This window comes from Schistocerca gregaria, chromosome 2 (assembly GCF_023897955.1).
Source record: "Schistocerca gregaria isolate iqSchGreg1 chromosome 2, iqSchGreg1.2, whole genome shotgun sequence".
Lineage (NCBI taxonomy): Eukaryota > Metazoa > Arthropoda > Insecta > Orthoptera > Acrididae > Schistocerca > Schistocerca gregaria.
The window spans coordinates 506,598,925-506,620,511 of NC_064921.1; the positions used below are offsets into that span (position 1 = coordinate 506,598,925).

At 41.1% G+C, this 21,587-nt stretch overlaps 1 protein-coding gene across 1 annotated transcript in view; it reads right to left on the reverse strand.

Annotated features, from left to right (window-relative positions):
- The window catches only part of LOC126328907 (cytoplasmic dynein 2 heavy chain 1), a 906,666-nt gene that overhangs the window by 732,487 nt on the left and 152,592 nt on the right, over window positions 1–21,587 (reverse strand). The window contains exon 8 of the mRNA XM_049996078.1: window positions 14,206–14,297. Within this exon, the coding sequence (XP_049852035.1) occupies window positions 14,206–14,297 (92 nt within the window). The remainder of the gene's footprint in view (window positions 1–14,205; window positions 14,298–21,587) is intronic.

Here is a 21,587-nt window from a genome sequence, read left to right on the forward strand (position 1 = left end):
CTAAATTTTTGTGTGAGATTTGCTCCAAATAGGACTAAGAAGGGAATACTGACAAGGGGTAACATAAATGGCCATGAGTTTCTTAGATCCATGGGTGTGTGTCAGAGATGATAAAGAAACTGAACTGGCAGACATTTGAAGTCAGACACAAACTATCATAAGAAAGCCTACTCACAATGCTTCAAGAAACAGCTTTAAATGGTGATTGCAGGAATTCACTAGAATCCTCTCCTTCCCACTCCATATATGAATGTAATGCAAATCCCTGGTAAAATTGAATGTACCTCTGTCATGCGCTTCAAAGTGGATGGCAGAGTACAGATGTGCATGTGATGCAACGAAAAGCTGGAGAGCAAAGACATTTAAGAAGGTCTGTAACATGAGTCTTACAAAAATGTTCTGATCAATATAAGAATATAAGAATTTAGAAAATTCAGTTTCATTTATGAATTTATCCTCATGCATTATTTCTAATGGTATGGTCAGGCTTTCTGCAATAAGGAAATTCTTGTACTGTGTTTTATTCAGTGACAGTCCATTTGCAGACAATTACTAATTTTCAAAAAGTTATTTAAATTTTCAAGTGCTGACCATTAATCCATCTTAAATATGTGATGTGAACACACAGATAATGTTATGGGAACAGCAAACCAAAGACTGCAATTTAGTGGCAAAACACACATAAAATGCAACAATGTTATAAAGAGAATTCCTACACTTACATGTCCTCTTCTGGAGTACAGTTGTATGGTGTGGGATCCACATCAGATAGCATTGATGAAGCACAACAAAAAAGTTTAAAGAAGGGCAGTTCATTTTGTATTGTTGCAAATTAGGGGAGTGAGTGCCACAGTATGATATGCAAAATGGAGTGGCAACCATTAAAACAAAGATGTTTTCTGCTGTGGTTGGATATTCTCATGAAATTTCAATCGACAACTTTCTTCTCCAAATTCCAAATTATTTTGTTGGCTTGGGGAGAAATGATCTTCATAATAAAATAAGAGAATCCAGAACTTTCTGGAAAGTTTTAAGTGTTCATTTTTCTCATGTGTTGTTCAAAACACACCATCAGGTGGCTTGCGGAGTATGGATGTAGATGTAGAAAAGGCACCAAAGTTAGTGTCCAGTCCTAGTAACTGAGACAGGAACTGAAACTGAGGATAGTAAAGCAAAAGCTGAAGTACTTAACTCCATTTTCAAATGTTCCTTTACAAAGGAAAATGCAAGAGAATTGTCCCACTTTAATCCTTGTAGCAGTGACTGAAATCATGTAAGGCGACTGAAATCAGTATTAGTGGTATTGAAAAACAACTGAAATCGTTAAAACTGGATGAAACTCCAGGGCCCAATGAAATCCCTATCAGATTCTGTGTTGTATTTGTGACTGAGTTAGCCCCTCTTCTAACTATCCCTTGTAGATCCCCTGAACAAAAACCCATGCCCTGTAGTTGGCAGTAATCACAGATAACATCCATCTACGAGAAGTGTGGTAGACGTACTCCACAAAAATATCATGCAATATCTTTGACATGAATTTGTTGTGGAATCGGGGAACAATTCCTGAGCTCAAACATAGTGAGGTATCTTAAACAGGATGACCTTCTCCATGGCAACCAGTACCGATTTCAAAACTATCGATCATGTGAAACCTAAATCATACTTTTCTCACATGACGTCCTGAAAGCTTTGGACTTAGGTAATCAGGTAGATGCAGTATTTCTTGATTTCTGAAAAGCATCACACCTACGCTTATTGTCAAAAGTTCAATCATATGGGGTGTTGTTGTTGTTGTTGTTGTCTTCAGTCCTGAGACTGGTTTGATGCAGCTCTCCATGCTACTCTATCCTGTGCAAGCTGCTTCATCTCCCAGTACCTACTGCAACCTACATCCTTCTGAATCTGCTTAGTGTACTCATCTCTCGGTCTTCCTCTACGATTTTTACCCTCCACGCTGCCCTCCAATGCTAAATTTGTGATCCCTTGATGCCTCAAAACATGTCCTACCAACCGATCCCTTCTTCTAGTCAAGTTGTGCCACAAACTTCTCTTCTCCCCAATCCTATTCAATACCTCCTCATTAGCTACGTGATCTATCCACCTTATCTTCAGTATTCTTCTGTAGCACCACATTTCGAAAGCTTCTATTCTCTTCTTGTCCAAACTAGTTATCGTCCATGTTTCACTTCCATGCATGGCTACACTCCAAACAAATACTTTCAGAAACGACTTCCTGATACATAAATCTATATTCGATGTTAACAAATTTCTCTTCTTCAGAAACGCTTTCCTTGCCATTGCCAGTCTACATTTTATATCCTCTCTACTTCGACCATCATCAGTTATTTTACTTCCTAAATAGCAAAACTCCTTTACTACTTTAAGTGTCTCATTTCCTAATCTAATTCCCTCAGCATCACCCGATTTAATTTGACTACATTCCATTATCCTCGTTTTGCTTTTGTTAATGTTCATCTTATATCCTCCTTTCAAGACACTGTCCATTCCGTTCAACTGCTCTTCCAAGTCCTTTGCTGTCTCTGACAGAATTACAATGTCATCGGCGAACCTCAAAGTTTTTACTTCGTCTCCATGAATTTTAATACCTACTCCAAATTTTTCTTTTGTTTCCTTTACTGCTTGCTCAATATACAGATTGAATAACATCGGGGAGAGGCTACAACCCTGTCTCACTCCTTTCCCAACCACTGCTTCCCTTTCATGCCCCTCGACTCTTATTACTGCCATCTGGTTTCTGTATAAATTATAAATAGCCTTTCGCTCCCTGTATTTTACCCCTGCCACCTTTAGAATTTGAAAGAGAGTATTCCAGTCAACATTGTCAAAAGCTGTCTCTAAGTCTACAAATGCTAGAAACGTAGGTTTGCCTTTCCTTAATCTTTCTTCTAAGATAAGACGTAAGGTCAGTATTGCCTCACGTGTTCCAACATTTCGACGGAATCCAAACTGATCCTCCCCGAGGTCTGCATCTACCAGTTTTTCCATTCGCCTGTAAAGAATTCGCGTTAGTATTTTGCAGCCGTGGCTTATTAAACTGATAGTTCGGTAATTTTCACATCTGTCAGCACCTGCTTTCTTTGGGATTGGAATTATTATATTCTTCTTGAAGTCTGAGGGTATTTCGCCTGTCTCATACATCTTGCTCACCAGCTGGTAGAGTTTTGTCATGACTGGCTCTCCCAAGGCCGTCAGTAGTTCTAATGGAATGTTGTCTACTCCGGGGGCCTTGTTTCGACTCAGGTCTTTCAGTGCTCTGTCAAACTCTTCACGCAGTATCGTATCTCCCATTTCGTCTTCATCTACATCTTCTTCTATTTCCATAATATTGTCCTCAAGTACATCGCCCTTGTATAAACCTTCTATATACTCCTTCCACCTTTCTGCCTTCCCTTCTTTGCTTAGAACTGGGCTACCATCTGAGCTCTTGATATTCATACACGTGGTTCTCTTCTCTCCAAAGGTCTCTTTAATTTTCCTGTAGGCCGTATCTATCTTACCCCTAGTGAGATAAGCTTCTACATCCTTACATTTGTCCTCTAGCCATCCCTGTTTAGCCATTTTGCACTTCCTGTCGATCTCATTTTTGAGACGTTTGTATTCCTTTTTGCCTGCTTCATTTACTGCATTTTTATATTTTCTCCTTTCATCAATTAAATTCAATATTTCTTCTGTTACCCAAGGATTTCTAGCAGCCCTCGTCTTTGTACCTACTTTATCCTCTGCTGCCTTCACTACTACATCCCTCAGAGCTACCCATTCTTCTTCTACTGTATTTCTTTCCCCTATTCCTGTCAATTGTTCCCTTATGCTCTCTTTGAAACTCTGTATAACCTCTGGTTCTTTCAGTTTATCCAGGTCCCATCTCCTTAATTTCCCACATTTTTGCAGTTTCTTCAGTTTTAATCTACAGGTCATAACCAATAGATTGTGGTCAGAGTTCACATCTGCCCCTGGAAATGTCTTACAACTTAAAACCTGGTTCCTAAATCTCTGTCTTACCATTATATAATCTATCTGATACCTTTTAGTATCTCCAGGGTTCTTCCACGTATACAACCTTCTTTCATGATTCTTAAATCAAGTGAAATTTGTAACTGTATTAGGACTTTTTGGTAGGGAGAACACAGCATGTTATCCTGGATGGACATTCATCATTAGATGTAGAAGTAACTTCAGATGCCCCTCACAGTGAAGTATATTGGGACCCTTGCTGTTCATGTTTTATATTAATGACCTTGTGGACGATATTAACAGTAACGTCAGGTGTTTTGCAGATGATGCAGTTATCTACAGTAAAGTATTGCCTGAAAGAAGCTGTATGAATGTTCACTCAGATCTTGATAAGTTTTCAAAGTGGTGCAACAATTCGTAAATTGCCCTTAAATGTTCAGGGATGTATAATTACGCACTTTACAAAACAAAAAAACATAGTATTCCATGACTATAATATCAATGAGTCACAGTTGGAATCGGCAAACTCATACAAATACTTCGGTGTAATACTTTGTAGGGATATGAAATAGAAAGATCACACAGGCTCTGTTGTGGGTGAAGCAGGTGGTAAACTTTAGTTTTTGGTAGAATACTGGGAAAGTGTAACCAGTTCACAAAGGAGATTGCTTACAAATCACTTATGCGACCATTTGAGAATATTGCTTAAGTGTGCTGGACCTGTACCCAATAGGACTAACAGGGGATATTGAATGTATATAGAGAAGGGCAGCATGAATGGTCACATTTCTTTGACCCATGGGAAAGTGTTACAGTGATGTTGAAAAAACTGGAGTGGCAGTCTCCTGAAGATAAATGTAGACTTTCCCAAGAATGTCTACCAATAAAGTTTCAAGAACTGGTTTTAAATGATGACTCTAGATAGATATTTGAGACTAGCTCATTATTAAATTTGCCACAAGCTTCCCCAAGTGAAATTCCCTGATATTTCCCTGATTTTTAGACAAGGTTTAGAATTTTTCCTGAAAAATTTTGAGACTGATTGATGGACTAATTGAGAGGGTTTATGAGACCAAATGGCAAGATTATCAGTCCAGTAATTCTAAAATTACTCACAGAAGAAAGATGGTCCACTAAAAGTGGATGAATCCAGTCAGGGGAGTCAAACTATAAAACAAGGAAGTTCAAACACACACAGTGAAATGCATAAAAGGTTGGACCAAATCTAAAAACTGGAAAAAAATTGTCTTTCCACGGGGGAGTTGTCATGGGGTCCCAGACCAAGAAAACGTGAAGAGAGAGACCAACCACAACCACATTGTCTCTGCTCCAGGAGTAAAGCATAACCTTATATCTGGAAATAACCACTTTCATGGAGGAAACTGAGGACCAATTTAACCATCCGTGGATTGTCTGCTAATATTAAAATTAAGAAAGACCACACTTAGCACAATACTGTCAGTCTGGCTCCACAACCATATTGTAGGGGTGGTACATTACAAAGGCGGAAACAATGAGTGAGCCTATGACCGATGCGTACACGGCATAAAGCAGTGGATCTAGGAGCTGTGAAGACCGTAACTGTTCTCGAAAGAACAGATACTGTAAATGACCGTGCAGCTTTTCCCTGGAATAAATCATGACTAACTGAAGCCCACAGCTACCTACAGGTGTTGTTGATATACCTTGATGTGGACAGCTGAAAACAAGTGCCCCGACCAGGACTCAATCCCGGGATCTCCTGCTTACATGGCAGACGCTCTATCCACCTGAGCCATTGAGGACACAGATGAATAGCGCGACTGCAGGGAATTATCCCTTGCACGCTTCCTGTGGGATTCACATTTCCAACTGTCCACAATTCTATCTATGTAATGTACCTTATAGACATTTGCCCATTCACTCATTACTTGCGCACGCTTTGGCAATTCCCGTAAGAGTTTGGGCAACCTGTGTGCATTCGCACAGACGAAGGTCAATGGCTGGGTAGCCTTTAACTATATATCGCCAAAGTGTGCACGAGTAATGAGTGAATGGGCAAATGTCTATAAGGTACACTACATAGGTAGAATTGTGGACAGTTGGGAATGTGAGTCTCACGAGAAGCGTGCGAGGGGTAAGTCCTTGCAATCGCACTATTCATCTGTGTCCTTGATGGCTCAGATGGATAGAGCATCTGCCATGTAAGCAGGAGATCCCGGATTCGAGCACCAGTCGGGGCACACATTTTCAACTGTCCACATCGAGGTATATCAACAACACCTGTCAGCAGTCAGTTAGTCATCATTTAATCTAGGAGCTGGTCGCCTAAATAAAGTTCTGGATCAGGGTGTACTATGAATTGACAACAAAAATGCAAAACCTGCATTTTGGAGGGAGACAACTTGAAGCCATGGGAGACAGCCCACGCAGAGGTCTGTCGGATGGAACCTCAGAGCCAGCAGTCAGCAGATGCTACCAAGTGGGAGCTGCACCAAATGCAAAAATTGTCGACATGCAACGGTGGGGTAACCTGAGTGCCAACAGAGGTTACAAGCCCATTGATGACTATGAATAAGAATGTGACACTTAATAAAGAACCCTTTGGGATACCATTCTCCTGAATCCGAGAGGTGCTTAGTGAAGTGCCAACTGAACCCTGTCAAGCTAGTGGGATAAAAATTCACAAATAAAAATTAAAAGGGGGCCATGAAAGCCCCACTCATGGAGGGTAACTGAAATGTGGTGGCACCAAGCTGTGTCATATGCCTTATGTAGGTCAAAGAGGACCATGACAAAGTGCCGACAATTAGTAACCCAACATAATTGGGAGCTAACCATCCACTCAAGCAGCTTACAAAGTACATTCGTCAGGCTAATTGGGCAGTAGCTGTCGAGAGACGTTGGGTTCTCCCCAGGCTTAAGGACAGAGATGACTATACTGTCTCATTATTGTGAGGGGAAGGCAGCCGTGAGCCAGATGTGGTTGAAGACCCTGAGTAGATATTGCCTCTGTGTAATGTCCAAGTGTTGGATCATCTGGTTGTGGATGGAATCTGGGCCTGGGGCAATATCATGTGAAGAAGTAGGAGAATGCAAGAATTCACATTCAGTGAAGGGTTCAATTTAGGGTTCAGCTTCATGAGGGTTGAAACAGAAGGTGGGTTTATTCTACTCTGTGTTTCTGCCGGAGAAAGACGGCACGAGACGAAGAGGACACTGATGCTGTTGCAAAGTGTGTCACGAGGTGTTCTGCAAGGACCAGTGGATCAGTAGACAGAACACCTTGGAGTATAACCTGTGGACAGCTGACTGTCACTGGCGGTCCAGAAGGCTATGGACCTTGGTCCAAACCTGCGAAGAAGAGTCATACATCCCCAGGAAGGAAACATAGCACTCCCAACATTCCTTTTTACTCTGCTTAATAAGATAAAAAGTCTTAGCAAGGACACACTTAAAAGTGAGGAAGTTGGCCTGTGAAGGGGGTTGCTTAAATCGCTGCAGCATCTGTCGGCAATACTGGACAGTGACTGCTACATCCTTGGTCCACCACTGGTTGATGATGAGGGAGACCTGTGCATAGGGGGCCAGCAGTGCCAGCAGCATGAAGAACATTGGCAAAGGTGCACTGCATGACCGCATCACTGCAGTTATCATCACGTAGGCAAACCACAAGAGCAGGGGAGGCAATTGTGAGACCGATAGCAGTAGAGGTGTCGTGAGTAGCACTAAAACTGTCATTGAGGAGATACAATTCAAAGTCTGTAGTAAGTTGGTCAAGAAGAAGACCACTACCTGATAAAGTGGCACCCCCCACAGGGGGTGGGGTTCACTGAAGTCCCCAAGGAGGAGATATGGGGGTGGGAGTTACTTATTTAAGGTAGACAGTACAACATAAGAAAGTGGCCTACCTGGAGGGAGGTAGACATTGCAAACAGTGACTGCCAGAGTTGTCTGCACTCTACCCATATCGCTTCCCGGTTGGTATGAAGGGGGATCCGGTCACTAATGAAATCATTGCGAACGAAAGTGCATACCCCTCCAAACGCTATCCTGAGACTGGCAAAGTTCCAACAGAACAAACAGTAACATGAAACATTAGAGCGTGGTCAACACCAAAGGGAGTTTCACGAAGAGAAAGAGAGAACGAATAGTAGGAGGAAGGAAGGTGTTGTATTTCCGGGAGGTGACAATAATATCAATTGCAATTCCACTGGATTATTGTGTGGTGAGAGCCCAGGTGAGACATAAAGAAGCCGAGGGGATGTCACATCACTTGGTCAGTGGTCGTCATCAACGAGAATGTGGTGACATCCATAAAAACTGGGTGTGATTCAGGGTAACGTGGAGGCAGTGAAGCCCCTGTGGAAGCCTCGTCCTTTGACTTGTGCTGCAGCTTCTACTCCCTTGGAGGGAGGGAAGTGGCATTATCAGTAAGGGAAAAGGTGGCAGTGATGTCAGAATCTGACAGAGAGCGAGTGGATTTGGGGCCTCGGAGCGCGGGTCTCTCCTCTGGCCTGAGGGTGCAAGTTTCCTTGTCCTGAGAACTCTGGGGAAGGGTGTTCCGAGATAGAGCCCCATCCCTGGCAGGAGCCAGAGAGCAGAACATTTTCCCTGGTGATGAGGAAGAGGAGGAGGAGGGGTGGCAGGATGGAGCTAAGAGGGAGGGATGAGGAGGGGAAGGCATAACTGAGGCAAAGGTAGAGGAGAGATTTATGGGCTAAAGTCTCATCAAATTTCTTCCGGGCCTCAAAGTAGCTGAGACAGTCAAGGATCTTTATTTCCTGAATACTTTTTTCCTTCATGTACAATGGACACTTGGGTTAGTAGGGAGAATGGCAACGAAAGCAGTTCACACAGTTAAGCGTTAGGGTGCAAGGGCTCCCCACATAAAGAGGGCAGCTACCAGTCACAACAGATGGGAGTAGCATTGCATTGTCAGGACATGTGGCCGAACTTGAAGCAATGGAAGCAAAACATGGGAGGGAAAATGTATGGTTTCATGTCACATCTGTACACCATTACCTTGACCTCAGGCAGGGTATTCCCCTCAAATGCCATAAAGAAAGCACCAGTGTCTACACAATGGTCCTTGGAGCCTTTCTGGACATGCTGGATGAAGTGAACACCACGTCGATCCAGATTAGTTGTAAGTACATCCTCGAACTGGAGGAGAATATCCCTATGGAAAATTACATCCTGCATAAAACTGAGTGACTTGTGAGGAGCAATAGCCATGGGGTTGTCTCCTAAACGATCGCACCCACAAAGAGAGAGAGGGTGAGTTTGGAAAGGCAGAAACAGGAACTGAGACAGAACTATGTTAAGGAAGAAATGTGGCTGCAGTAGAGTGGTCAGAGAGTTTAACACATTTCATGTGCCAAACGTCAGCCCTGGTACCACCAACTCTGAACAGGGGGTCACCTTCTGGGCACCACACAACCACAGCAAGAGCTGTCTGGCAGGAAGATCATTGCCAGGAGTTCTGATGACCCAAAAAGATGGGCAGCCACTTCTAGGCTTTCACAATGTGTTCACAGCACAGTTACCAGCAGTGTGACCCCTGTGGTCTCAAGGGGATCCGCCAGATGGGTACATAACAGCCCCACCACACAGACTGGTTACCAAGCTGGTGATCTAGCAAGAAGGCAAAAGAGCTTTGGCAGGGAGGGAGGGGAAGAGGGGGAAAAGGAGATGGAGAGGAGGAGGATTCCATGCAAAAGATGCTATGGAGGGAGTTCTTCCCCATCTGGCTCACACTACAGATTCCAAATTTGGAGATGGAAGTCAAACCCCTGAGGGGAAACAAAAGAAAAGCCTAAAATGAGGAAGAAAACCAACCAACAAAAACTGCAAGAAGAAGCAAAGTCATTAGGATAGCCAAGCAGACATAAAAAAGAACAGCAAGAGAAGGAAAGTAACAGGCAGGGAAAGGAAGAAGAACAGGGAAGGAGAAGGAAGGGGAAGGGAAAGCAGAATGGAAAAGAATAACAGCTGCAGTAGCTTAGGATCCCATGCATGCGCACACGTACACACAAAAGAGCTGTTGGCCCCCTGGAGGGACAAATTTTGAGGGTAAATAAAGACATAAGTTGGCAAAAAAGTGTAAGGACTTTAGTATTTCTAAACAAGTAAGCAAAATCTTAAGTACTAACATCAACATCTTTTGCAATGAACTGTTTTTAAATGGAGAAAGCAAGCCAAATGGTACATACGTGTTTCATTAAGACCGCTGATGTTATTTTATTTCAATAAAACAAAACACATTTGGTGACAAAAATACATATTTGATTGGATTCGCAAGGCAGATTTAAAATATCTTCGCTGATATCAGAAATAACCTCAGGAAAAAATAGGCCTCTTGAAAGAAGTGTATAAGGCAGGGCAGAGTTGTGTAAACCAATCCTATAGGTGACCGCCAATAAAATGTTGGTTTTACTACGTTCGTTATTGTCCACTGTGTTATGTCTATTATTTTACAGGTATGGTGTGGTTTTTCTTTCAGAAGTTACGTGAGTACATAGCTTACAAAATGCCAGTGGCCACAACAGGGTGTATACGTGGACAAGGAAAAAAAGTTCCCCGATTTCCCGGTTAAAAATACTTTTTCTCCCGGACAAAAATACACTTTTTCCATGTTAAGTGACAGGATACTTTCCCTCGAAGCTGTAAAACTTATCAATCCTTTCAAGGGTTAAGGTTTCATGCACTGGCTTGAGCTTCCAGGCACATTAGCAAATGTCTGCCAGTAGGGAAAAATAGTTTGATGTCCAGCAACAAGTTCACCGCATATTGTAATATTACAAAGGTATAAATTCAAATTCCGCAAACACAGCACGTTAGTTACCAAAGATTGTAATGCGTTTTTGTAAGTCAAGAGATATGTATGAGCAGTTGCCAGCAGGCTTGTGTGCCTGTGCACAGCTGAATTCGCGTATGAGCAGTGCCTTCCTCCTGCTTCTAGCTACTTGGGGTGTGGCTGTTTGCTGTATGAACAGTAGTAGCAAGTGACCAGATGCTACCCGGAAAAAATTTTCCAGCACGTCCACACTGCCAGTTTCGCCCATGCGCAGAGCACCCTGATTTATAGTGGGTTTGGGTCCTTCACCACGTGACCCGTGTATATGTTTCGCGTCTTCGTAATATTGCTGGTCTCTTCGTTTACAGCTCCCATGCCAAATGAAATCAAAACAGATTTCTGTGGCCGGAAGTCATCAAATTAATTAATATACATTCTCATAACAATGAAATACCAAAATAAGTTAGGAGTTTCAATTTTATATTCCTTCCACGTGATTAGCAATCAACCATTAATGTCTTAATAAAGCTATTTCCATCTGTTTTGTAGAGAAATTTGCTTCTATTATATTTTCTTTCCACTGAGGCACTTAGTTTATTTGAAACGAATTGTATCATTCCTCACTATTGGCTACTTTCAACTGCATTCAATTTCAGGTGCAATATTCCCAGACTACCTTCTCTACCCAGCGGTTCCTACCCCTGTAACCGACCCCGCTGCAAAACCTGCCCCATGCATCCCCCCACAACCACCTACTCCAGCCCCGCTACTAGGAAAACATACACAATTCAAGGCAGGGCCACGTGTGAGACTACACATGTGATTTATCAGCTGACATGCCTGCACTGCACAGCCTTTTACATTGGTATGACAACAACTAAACTGGCTGAGCGTATGAACGGACACAGACGAACTGTCCGCCTAGGAGATGTCCAATACCCAGTAGCGGAGCATGCCCTCCAGCATAATTCTAGGGACCTAGGAACCTGCTAAACTGTATGTGCCATTTGGCTTCTCCCACCCAACACCAGTCCCTCTGAACTGCGGAGATGGGAACTTGCACTCCAGCACATCCTTTCATCCCGCCATCCCCCTGGACTGAACCTACGTTAAACAACCTCACTCCCATTTACTTTTCAGTCTTCTCCTCTTTCCCTTTCCTCTTTAGCCATTCATGCATCTTCCCATCCTACATCTTTATACTGTACACCTCTTGACTTCTGTATGCATCCTCTTTGGTTTGAAGCTGGCACAGTACCTGCAGTAGAATATCTTTGGCTTCCCTCAGACAACCATGCCTCCATCCTTGCTACCTTCCCTGTTTTCCTTTCCCTGTTGCTTCATAACCTGGGTTGTGAGTAACTAAATCCACTTTCCCTTCTTCCCTTTCTTTCCCCTCTCTCCTCCCTGATGAAGGAATATTTATTCCAAAAGCTAGGAACTTAAATTTTCGGTTGTTTTTTGTGTTTCTATCGGCTGTACTGAGCTGAGGTAAGTACTGGCCAGCCCCTCTATCTCTTTGTTAGTAATACTTTCTAATATATCAAGTACTTTCAAAGTGCCAAAATGTACTAGAATAAGAAATATGTCTATAAAATGCCGCACTGTACAATGTTCTTGTTTTGAGACAGTTGCAATTCCTACAATCCATTGCCAGTAGCCTCTGGCCTGCCAAGGAGTACCGCAGTCCTGAGCCCATGCATAAACCATGAAAATCTGCCACATTTGCCACACACAAACAGACCTGGGTTGTAGGCAGATCGGTGAGACTAGATCTGACTGGCAGGGCCTGCACATTAGTGAGAAATGATGGGCTTCATATAGGCAAGCCTGATCTGTTAGAGGTACCCACAGAGATGACCTGTGGTTTTGACCCATATGGAAGTCCACTGGTGTGGCCAGCTATTTACAGGTCACAGACGCCATGATGACGAAATGAGACTGTGGTGATCCATCCACGCAACAGATACCTTGGGTGAATATTCTGAAAATCAATACTAATGAGGATAGTTAGCAACTCACCATAAATGTGATCACTGAGCTGCAGACAGACACATAGAAAAGACAATCACACTCTCACAACTAAATTCTTCACCGTAGTCTTTGTCAGAAAATGAAAGGACACACACACATTCACACAATCATTCATACACAACTCATGCAAACATGACAGCTGTCTCCGGCTGCTCCATCAACAGTCTCTGAGAATCAGATCCAAACAAAGCAGTCCTCACACCTCCCTGCCTCTCACTGGCTGCTGCTAGGCTAGCAGCAAGAAGTGGTGGCAGCACTGACTGCAGTCTGGGGGAAGTGGTAAAAAGGGGAGAAGCAGTAAGAATGAGGGAGTAGGAAAGCGGCTCAAATACTCAGCTGTGCCCAGCCGGCAACGATGCACAACATGTCAGTAAACAAGTCATTTCATCTACTGACACAAAGACGAGATTTTTCCAACATTTTTTTCAAATTTACCTGATATTTTCTTGATTTTGCTAACATGTTTGAAATTCCCTGATTTCAAGAACTTGTGGCAACCCTGATTTTGTGCTCGGAAAGTGAACTGTGGGAGGAAGATGTGACAGAATGTAGACTTATAAACACAAATTTCTTTCAGAAATGCTACACCAGCTCTTGCACTCTAGTATAATTGAGGTACACATGCAGGCCTAGGAATTATGTATATATTTTTGAGTAGTAACATCATGCATTTTTTAATCACGTTTATCTTTTTACACTAGGAAAGCCTAAAATCACACACTGTTATTTTCCGTTCATAATGGAACTTCTGGATAGTGTTATGATGATGCTTCCTGAGGCAGATGACGTGCTCATGGCAAGAGGGCACCATACCTAAGCCTGGGTCACTGCAGAACAGCATCCAGAAGTCAAAAGGACTTCAGGAATGAGGAAATGGTGGTGAAAGAAATGCTATGATACTGAAGAGCTATGTCATGACCTTCTTATGATATGTTAATTCAGGTCAAGATATGCTGAAATTTTGTTCAGTCTGTCATGGATCAATAAATGGTGTGATTCAATAAATGAATTTATGATGCTTCTGAACTCTTTGCATGGACAATTCAACTGCATTTTACTGAATACAATGTCTGAAGAGTTGCCAAGTAATTGGACATTTTCAGGCAGGTTCAAAGAAGACACAGCATGGATTGTAGCATGAAATGGAGCAGTTGTTCATTTAATTAAGTGAGAAAGTGTCTTATAATTGACTGACTCATTCCATTGCATAGCGTGATATCACAACTACAATAAATGAAACAAGCAACTAACTTATTAAATAAATAAAAAACTACTAGGACAAATCAAAAACAATCTAACACATCTTACATAGATATGATTTTGTTTTATTTCACTATAATTTGCATGAAATGAAGAAAAAATTGCAATTGTAAATGTTAGATTAATTTATTGCAACTGAAAATACTTGCAAAAGAACTCACTGTATTCACAAGTTCCTCAACCGATATAAATGGTTCATTCCACAAGTCAATTTCTCTGAGTTTTTTCTGAATAAAATGGATGAGGCAGTTACCTGAAATGCAAACATTCTGTCCTGTAGTGAAGACAAATTTAGTCACATATCACTATTTAATTGTTTCATTCAAATTTTCCAATTCATCATGAATTATATTCACTGTAACCAAACATTCTTTTTTTCTTAATAACACAAACCAGTGAGCACAATTAAGCTCTAAAATGAACAAATACACTATTCCCTTTTATACTGTACTCTCTTTGCAACAAATCTTCATCAAAAACAAAACAATCACATTTTGCATATCATTACACTTCTCAATCTGTAATTCATAAGCCACATTTAATGAATATAGGGTTATGGCATTAGCAGCGATTACTTTTTGCTGCCTTTCAAATATCTGGACACTTACCTTAACTTAAGTTTTTTTTCCTTCAAAAAAAATTTTTTTTGAGATAGTATTTTATGGCAATATTTATGGAAACACAATGGCTTTCTTAATGAATTTACTCTTCAGTACAAAACAATTCTCTACAAAGAGAACTAACTTTGGTATCAGTATCAAAATTCTTCAATAATTTAACTACAGACAGAATTCAACACCCCTGCTGAGATTTCCACACTATGACATAAAGAAACAAATCACTCAGTATGAATATTATTTATGTAACACAAAACAATTACTCATTTAGAATAGGAAAATATTAAATTCAATAAGTCGAAGCAAACTAGGACATTCACAATGACATCAAATGGTACTAGTGTAGATTTCACAAAGGCTCCACAATCTTTACAAAAGTGAAAATGGTTTGCTTCAATTTGGAATAAAATGTTCTAAAAATGTTCTCTTAATAAGCATAAAGTACAAATAAAATGCATGTTTCCAAAAGAAACTGAAAACATTGTGTGTAATATAGGCAATGTCAAAAACAGAAAACTTTCAGTAACAGCTATTTCCTAAGGAGAAATCATTTTGATTACACTCTCTAACAGCATTGATTACAAAGAACATTATATTCAAATTTAAAAGGCACTCTTTAACACTGCAAAATACTCCAGGTATGGTTGAAAGAGTCCATGGTACTCTGGGCATAGATGCTGTTTGTTTGCTTACAGCAGTAGCTCGTTTGCTATGAATATTATGGAACAGAGTTTCTTACAGACAGTATTAATGTGCAGTTTCCATTTCAGCTCATTATTCACAATAATACCTAATAACAGGAGGGAGATGGAATGAGGGGAGAGGATCTGGGATGATATCTTCAAGAACTGGATCCACGGCCAAGATACTACATCCTCATTCCTCCAAACTTCAACACTTTCTCTCCCATCCACTTCACCTGGTCTTCATCGGCCTATCATGCCACCTTTCTGGATGTTGATCCCAAACTCTCTGAAGGCTCAATCCATACTTCTGTCCACATCTAGCCCTCCATCCACCAACACTGCCCGCTTTTTGACAGCTGCCACTCCTTCCACACCAAAACACGCTCCCATTCATCCTGTGCATCAATGGAGGGCATATCTGTGGTAATGAGAATTCCCTTGCTCAGTGTGCCAAAGGTCTCACGAAGACCTCACAGACAAACACTACTGCGTCCCCCCCTCCCCCCCTCCCTGCAAAAAAGGTGACAGATTTCCTGTGGCATATTTTCACACACCCCCAACCCATCCTTCATCTGCCCAAATCAACTGCAAAAGAGTAACCTTCAAATCACCCACTATCACCCAGAGTACATATACACCCTGTATATGTGGCCGAGGAAAAAAAATTCCCAGATTTTTCCCGGTTAAAAATACACTTTCTCCCAGTTGAAAATACACTTTTTCCGCGTTAAGTAACACTATACTCTTCCTCGGAACTGTAAAACTTATCAATTCTTTATATGGTTGTGGTTTTATATATATCGGCATAGAATTTCCCCGCACTTTAGAAAACTCAGGGGAAGAAACATGTTTTGAAAAGTTGTCTAATGTGCAGCAACATGTACACTCCATATTTTCGTATTACAAAAGTATAAATTCAAATTCGAATTCAAGATTGCGATGCGCTTTTTTAAGCCAGTCGCAGCTCATGTCAAGCGATCTCGCCAGCCGATGACAGAGGATATTCAGAGCATAGGACATGTGATGTAGTCAGCCAATAGCAATATCACTGTTAAGTAGTGCTAACACACAAACAGGAAAAGGTAATGGTTTAACTTAATATACATATTGTTGCCTCTGCCTGGCACTTAAGTGTGAATTGCAGAGTAACCCTATAGACGTAGATGTATAATATTGGTCTGCAAGAGAAGCTAAGCTTTCACACATAATGTTGATATTTTTTGCGTGTGTTATGCTTCAAGATACATCACACAAATATGCTAATAAAATTTTTAACAACAACATAAATGTCTGATCTTCTGGGCTCGAAAATATTCGAAATGGTCATCCTCAAAGATTTGATTTTTGAATGAGAGTCAAACGCTCTGTGATTTAAGTAATTCATCAGACAATCGTGCACAGCGTTCATCTTGCGTACAAGGAAATTTACTTTGAAAGCAATGCTATTCAAACAACTATTCGGAATATTTTCCCGCAACCTGTTAGAAATAGATTCGCTTCAGTAGTTGCCAGAGTGTCGCCACACTTGCACAGCTACAATGGTGTAGGAAGCCGCTATGTTCGTACATCTATAACATTAAAACATCTTACATTATGTCATAAAATAAACAAGGCATTAGAGGATACTCCAAGAGCGTGGGAATTTTGTGGACCATACTAAAATGCAGAATTTGGCTTAAAGCGCACATTCGTATGTCCAGATTCAGATGTAAATTTTCTTGGAGTACCAGTACTGTATTATCTCATGTTTGGTCTTTATTATGGCATAATGCCATATGTGCTAGAAGATGAAAACATGAACTTGAAATACAGCGAACAATTGAAACTAGCCAACAGTGTGAAATTAAACACTTCGTTTCAAATAAATTAACTTTCTCAGCAGAAAAGATTAATAAAAGTCCAATTTCTTTAATAAAACTGACAAAAAATAACTTCATTGTTCTGCAAAGCTATTAACGCTTGACTGTCAGAAAGGTGAAAATAAAATAAAATCTTAAACTAATAACATATTTTGATTATGATGATGATGATGAGGTCCCATACTTTGAGGAGCGTAGGGGACGATGTGGGACACCCTTCAATAATTATGTGAATATATTTTAATTCACTTGATAGATCCCGGCCACAGAAATCCATTTTGTTTTCATTTGACGTGAGAGCATTAACATAAATACAGGTCACATGGAGACTACCACCTCCCCACTACAACTCAGTCTGTTCTTCACCCATTCGGCTTTATTCTGCTCAGATCGTATAGACCCATCCGTTTTTGTCTGCAGTTAAGTTGACTTCTAGATGCAACAGGGATTCCCCTGCCTGAGACATCACGTACACTATGCACGCATTCAAAAATCATCTTATGATTCATTCAGAAATCAACTTACAATTTGTTCAAAAACCAACAGGGATGCGTTCAAAATCATGTGAGTAATCAATAGACCAATGTACGCTGGATGCTAGGTGCTTTGTGAAACAAGGTCTTTTTCCTCAATAATATGAATTTGGTGCCCCCCACCCCCCGAAACACCTGGGGCAGATACCACAGTTTGCCCTCACCCACTAGTTCCGGGCCTGTTGCGCATACGTGAATCTGACGGCTTAGGTGCACCAGTGAAATTTTTCCGGATAGCATCTGGCTGCTTGCTGCTTTTGCTTATACAGCTAACTGCCACACTTCTGTAGCCAGAAGTGTGAGAAGGTACTACCACATGTTAGACTGTGGTACTACTCATATGCGACTCAACTGCACATGCGCATAAGCTCGCTCGCAACCACTTAAACGAATCTAATGTAAACAGTTGTGACGTCAAGCTTATTGGAAGCAATTTGTTGTTATGAAGCATTGCATAGTCTTCCTAAAGCCTTTGACACATTTTGCCGTTGGCAGACGCTTGTAGGAGCACTGTGTTTTGTTGTTGTATATGGTGCATTTCCTTTACAACTTAAGTTTTATTTTTCCAATGAGGTCATACCCCCATGGAAGATCCAGGTGTAAGACCTGCCCAATTCACACATCCAACACAGCCTACTTTAGCCCTATCACAGGCTTATCCTATCTCATCAAAGGCAGAGCCGCCCATGATAGTAGCCAAAGCCATATCATATACTAGCTCTACTGCAACTTCTGCACAGCATTTTATGTGGGCATGACCATCACCCAGCCATCCAACAGAATGAATGACCACTACCAAACTGTAACCTACTGACCACTCAGCACTGGAGTACATTGCTGAGTACATGTTAAAGTTGAATGGCTGCTTCACAACCTGTGCCATCTGAACTTTTTTCTCTGGCACCAGCTTTTCTGAACTAAGCAGATGGAAGCTATCCTTGCAACACATCCTTTACTGCTGCAATACTTCTCAATCTCCACTAACCCACTGCATTCACACCCTCCACTCAACAGTCTCCCCTTTCTCTGTCTTGCCACCCCTCCACAGCATTATCATTGTGTGCCACATGAACTCACCTATCCTGTGCACCTACTGCCTCTGCATCCCACATTTCTGCCCTAGAGACTTGTTTTCTTCCTCTGAGCCAAAAGCTACCGAACCTCTACCCCTCCTCTCACTTCCCACCTCTTTCTACCTCTACACACACAATCCGACAGGTCTGCAGCTCGTGGTCTAGGGGCTAGTATTACTACCTCTGGATCACGGGGTCCCAGGTTTCATTCCCAGCTGGGTTGGGGATTTTTCTCCCTGGGGACTTAGTGTTTGTGTTGTCCTCATCATTTCATCATCATCATCATTTGTGAGTGTAACTAGATAGGACTGTGAACAGAACATGGACTGTGTAAAAATTGGGACTTCATACAGGCGCTGATGACCGCGCAGTTGAGCACCCTACAAAACAAACATCATCATCATCATCATCATCCAATCCAACAGTAAGCATGTGTACTCTAGGTCGTTAAAGGATTAGTCCAAAAGCTAGCAAAATTTTCATTCGTTTTCATGTGCCATTTGAGGATTCAATTCTTCTACCATCTGGTGGGATAAATTGTAAACAAATAATCAATTATACACAAGCATTTCTAGGATTTGAAAACTTGATATCAACGAAACTGATCTCCAGTTTTTAGGGTCATCTTTAATGTCTTTCTTGTACTCTAGCAAAATCCTGCTCATCTTCAGTTTTTCTGCAAAAATTTTATTACATACATTAAATTATTCAATGTGTAATGTTTATTTGATAAATATTTTGATCTCATTTGTTGAATTTTCTACAACTAGTAACCCTTCAGTTACCAAAATACTGTAATCATTTTCATTTACAAATCTAGAAAAATTTTCCCAAATGTAAAATTCATATTTTTCCTTACATTGTGCCTCAGGAAACATTACAGTTTTCTATTAAAAAAAAAAGTAACTTTCTTTTTTCTTTGTTGTTGTTGTTGTTGTTGTCTTCAGTCCTGAGACTGGTTTGATGCAGCTCTCCATGCTACTCTATCCTGTGCAAGCTGCTTCATCTCCCAGTACCTACTGCAACCTACATCCTTCTGAATCTGCTTGGTGTACTCATCTCTCGGTCTCCCTCTACGATTTTTACCCTCCACGCTGCCCTCCAATGCTAAATTTGTGATCCCTTGATGCCTCAAAACATGTCCTACCAACCGATCCCTTCTTCTAGTCAAGTTGTGCCACAAACTTCTCTTCTCCCCAATCCTATTCAATACCTCCTCATTAGTTACGTGATCTATCCACCTTATCTTCAGTATTCTTCTGTAGCACCACATTTCGAAAGCTTCTATTCTCTTCTTGTCCAAACTAGTTATCGTCCATGTTTCACTTCCATACATGGCTACACTCCAAACAAATACTTTCAGAAAGGACTTCCTGATACATAAATCTATATTCGATGTTAACAAATTTCTCTTCTTCAGAAACGCTTTCCTTGCCATTGCCAGTCTACATTTTATATCCTCTCTACTTCGACCATCATCAGTTATTTTACTTCCTAAATAGCAAAACTCCTTTACTACTTTAAGTGCCTCATTTCCTAATCTAATTCCCTCAGCATCACCCGATTTAATTTGACTACATTCCATTATCCTCGTTTTGCTTTTGTTAATGTTCATCTTATATCCTCCTTTCAAGACACTGTCCATTCCGTTCAACTGCTCTTCCAAGTCCTTTGCCGTCTCTGACAGAATTACAATGTCATCGGCGAACCTCAAAGTTTTTACTTCGTCTCCATGAATTTTAATACCTACTCCAAATTTTTCTTTTGTTTCCTTTACTGCTTGCTCAATATACAGATTGAATAACATCGGGGAGAGGCTACAACCCTGTCTCACTCCTTTCCCAACCACTGCTTCCCTTTCATGCCCCTCGACTCTTATTACTGCCATCTGGTTTCTGTACAAATTATAAATAGCCTTTCGCTCCCTGTATTTTACCCCTGCCACCTTTAGAATTTGAAAAAGAGTATTCCAGTCAACATTGTCAAAAGCTTTCTCTAAGTCTACAAATGCTAGAAACGTAGGTTTGCCTTTTCTTAATCTTTCTTCTAAGATAAGTCGTAAGGTCAGTATTGCCTCACGTGTTCCAACATTTCTACCGAATCCAAACTGATCTTCCCCGAGGTCTGCATCTATCAGTTTTTCCATTCGTCTGTAAAGAATTCGCGTTAGTATTTTGCAGCCGTGGCTTATTAAACTGATAGTTCGGTAATTTTCACATCTGTCAGCACCTGCTTTCTTTGGGATTGGAATTATTATATTCTTCTTGAAGTCTGAGGGTATTTCGCCTGTCTCATACATCTTGCTCACCAGCTGGTAGAGTTTTGTCATTACTGGCTCTCCCAAGGCCGTCAGTAGTTCTAATGGAATGTTGTCTACTCCGGGGGCCTTGTTTCGACTCAGGTCTTTCAGTGCTCTGTCAAACTCTTCACGCAGTATCGTATCTCCCATTTCGTCTTCATCTACATCCTCTTCTATTTCCATAATATTGTCCTCAAGTACATCGCTCTTGTATAAACCTTCTATATACTCCTTCCACCTTTTTGCCTTCCCTTCTTTGCTTAGAACTGGGCTGCCATCTGAGCTCTTGATATTCATACACGTGGTTCTCTTCTCTCCAAAGGTCTCTTTAATTTTCCTGTAGGCAATATCTATCTTACCCCTAGTGAGATAAGCTTCTACATCCTTACATTTGTCCTCTAGCCATCCCTGTTTAGCCATTTTGCACTTCCTGTCGATCTCATTTTTGAGACGTTTGTATTCCTTTTTGCCTGCTT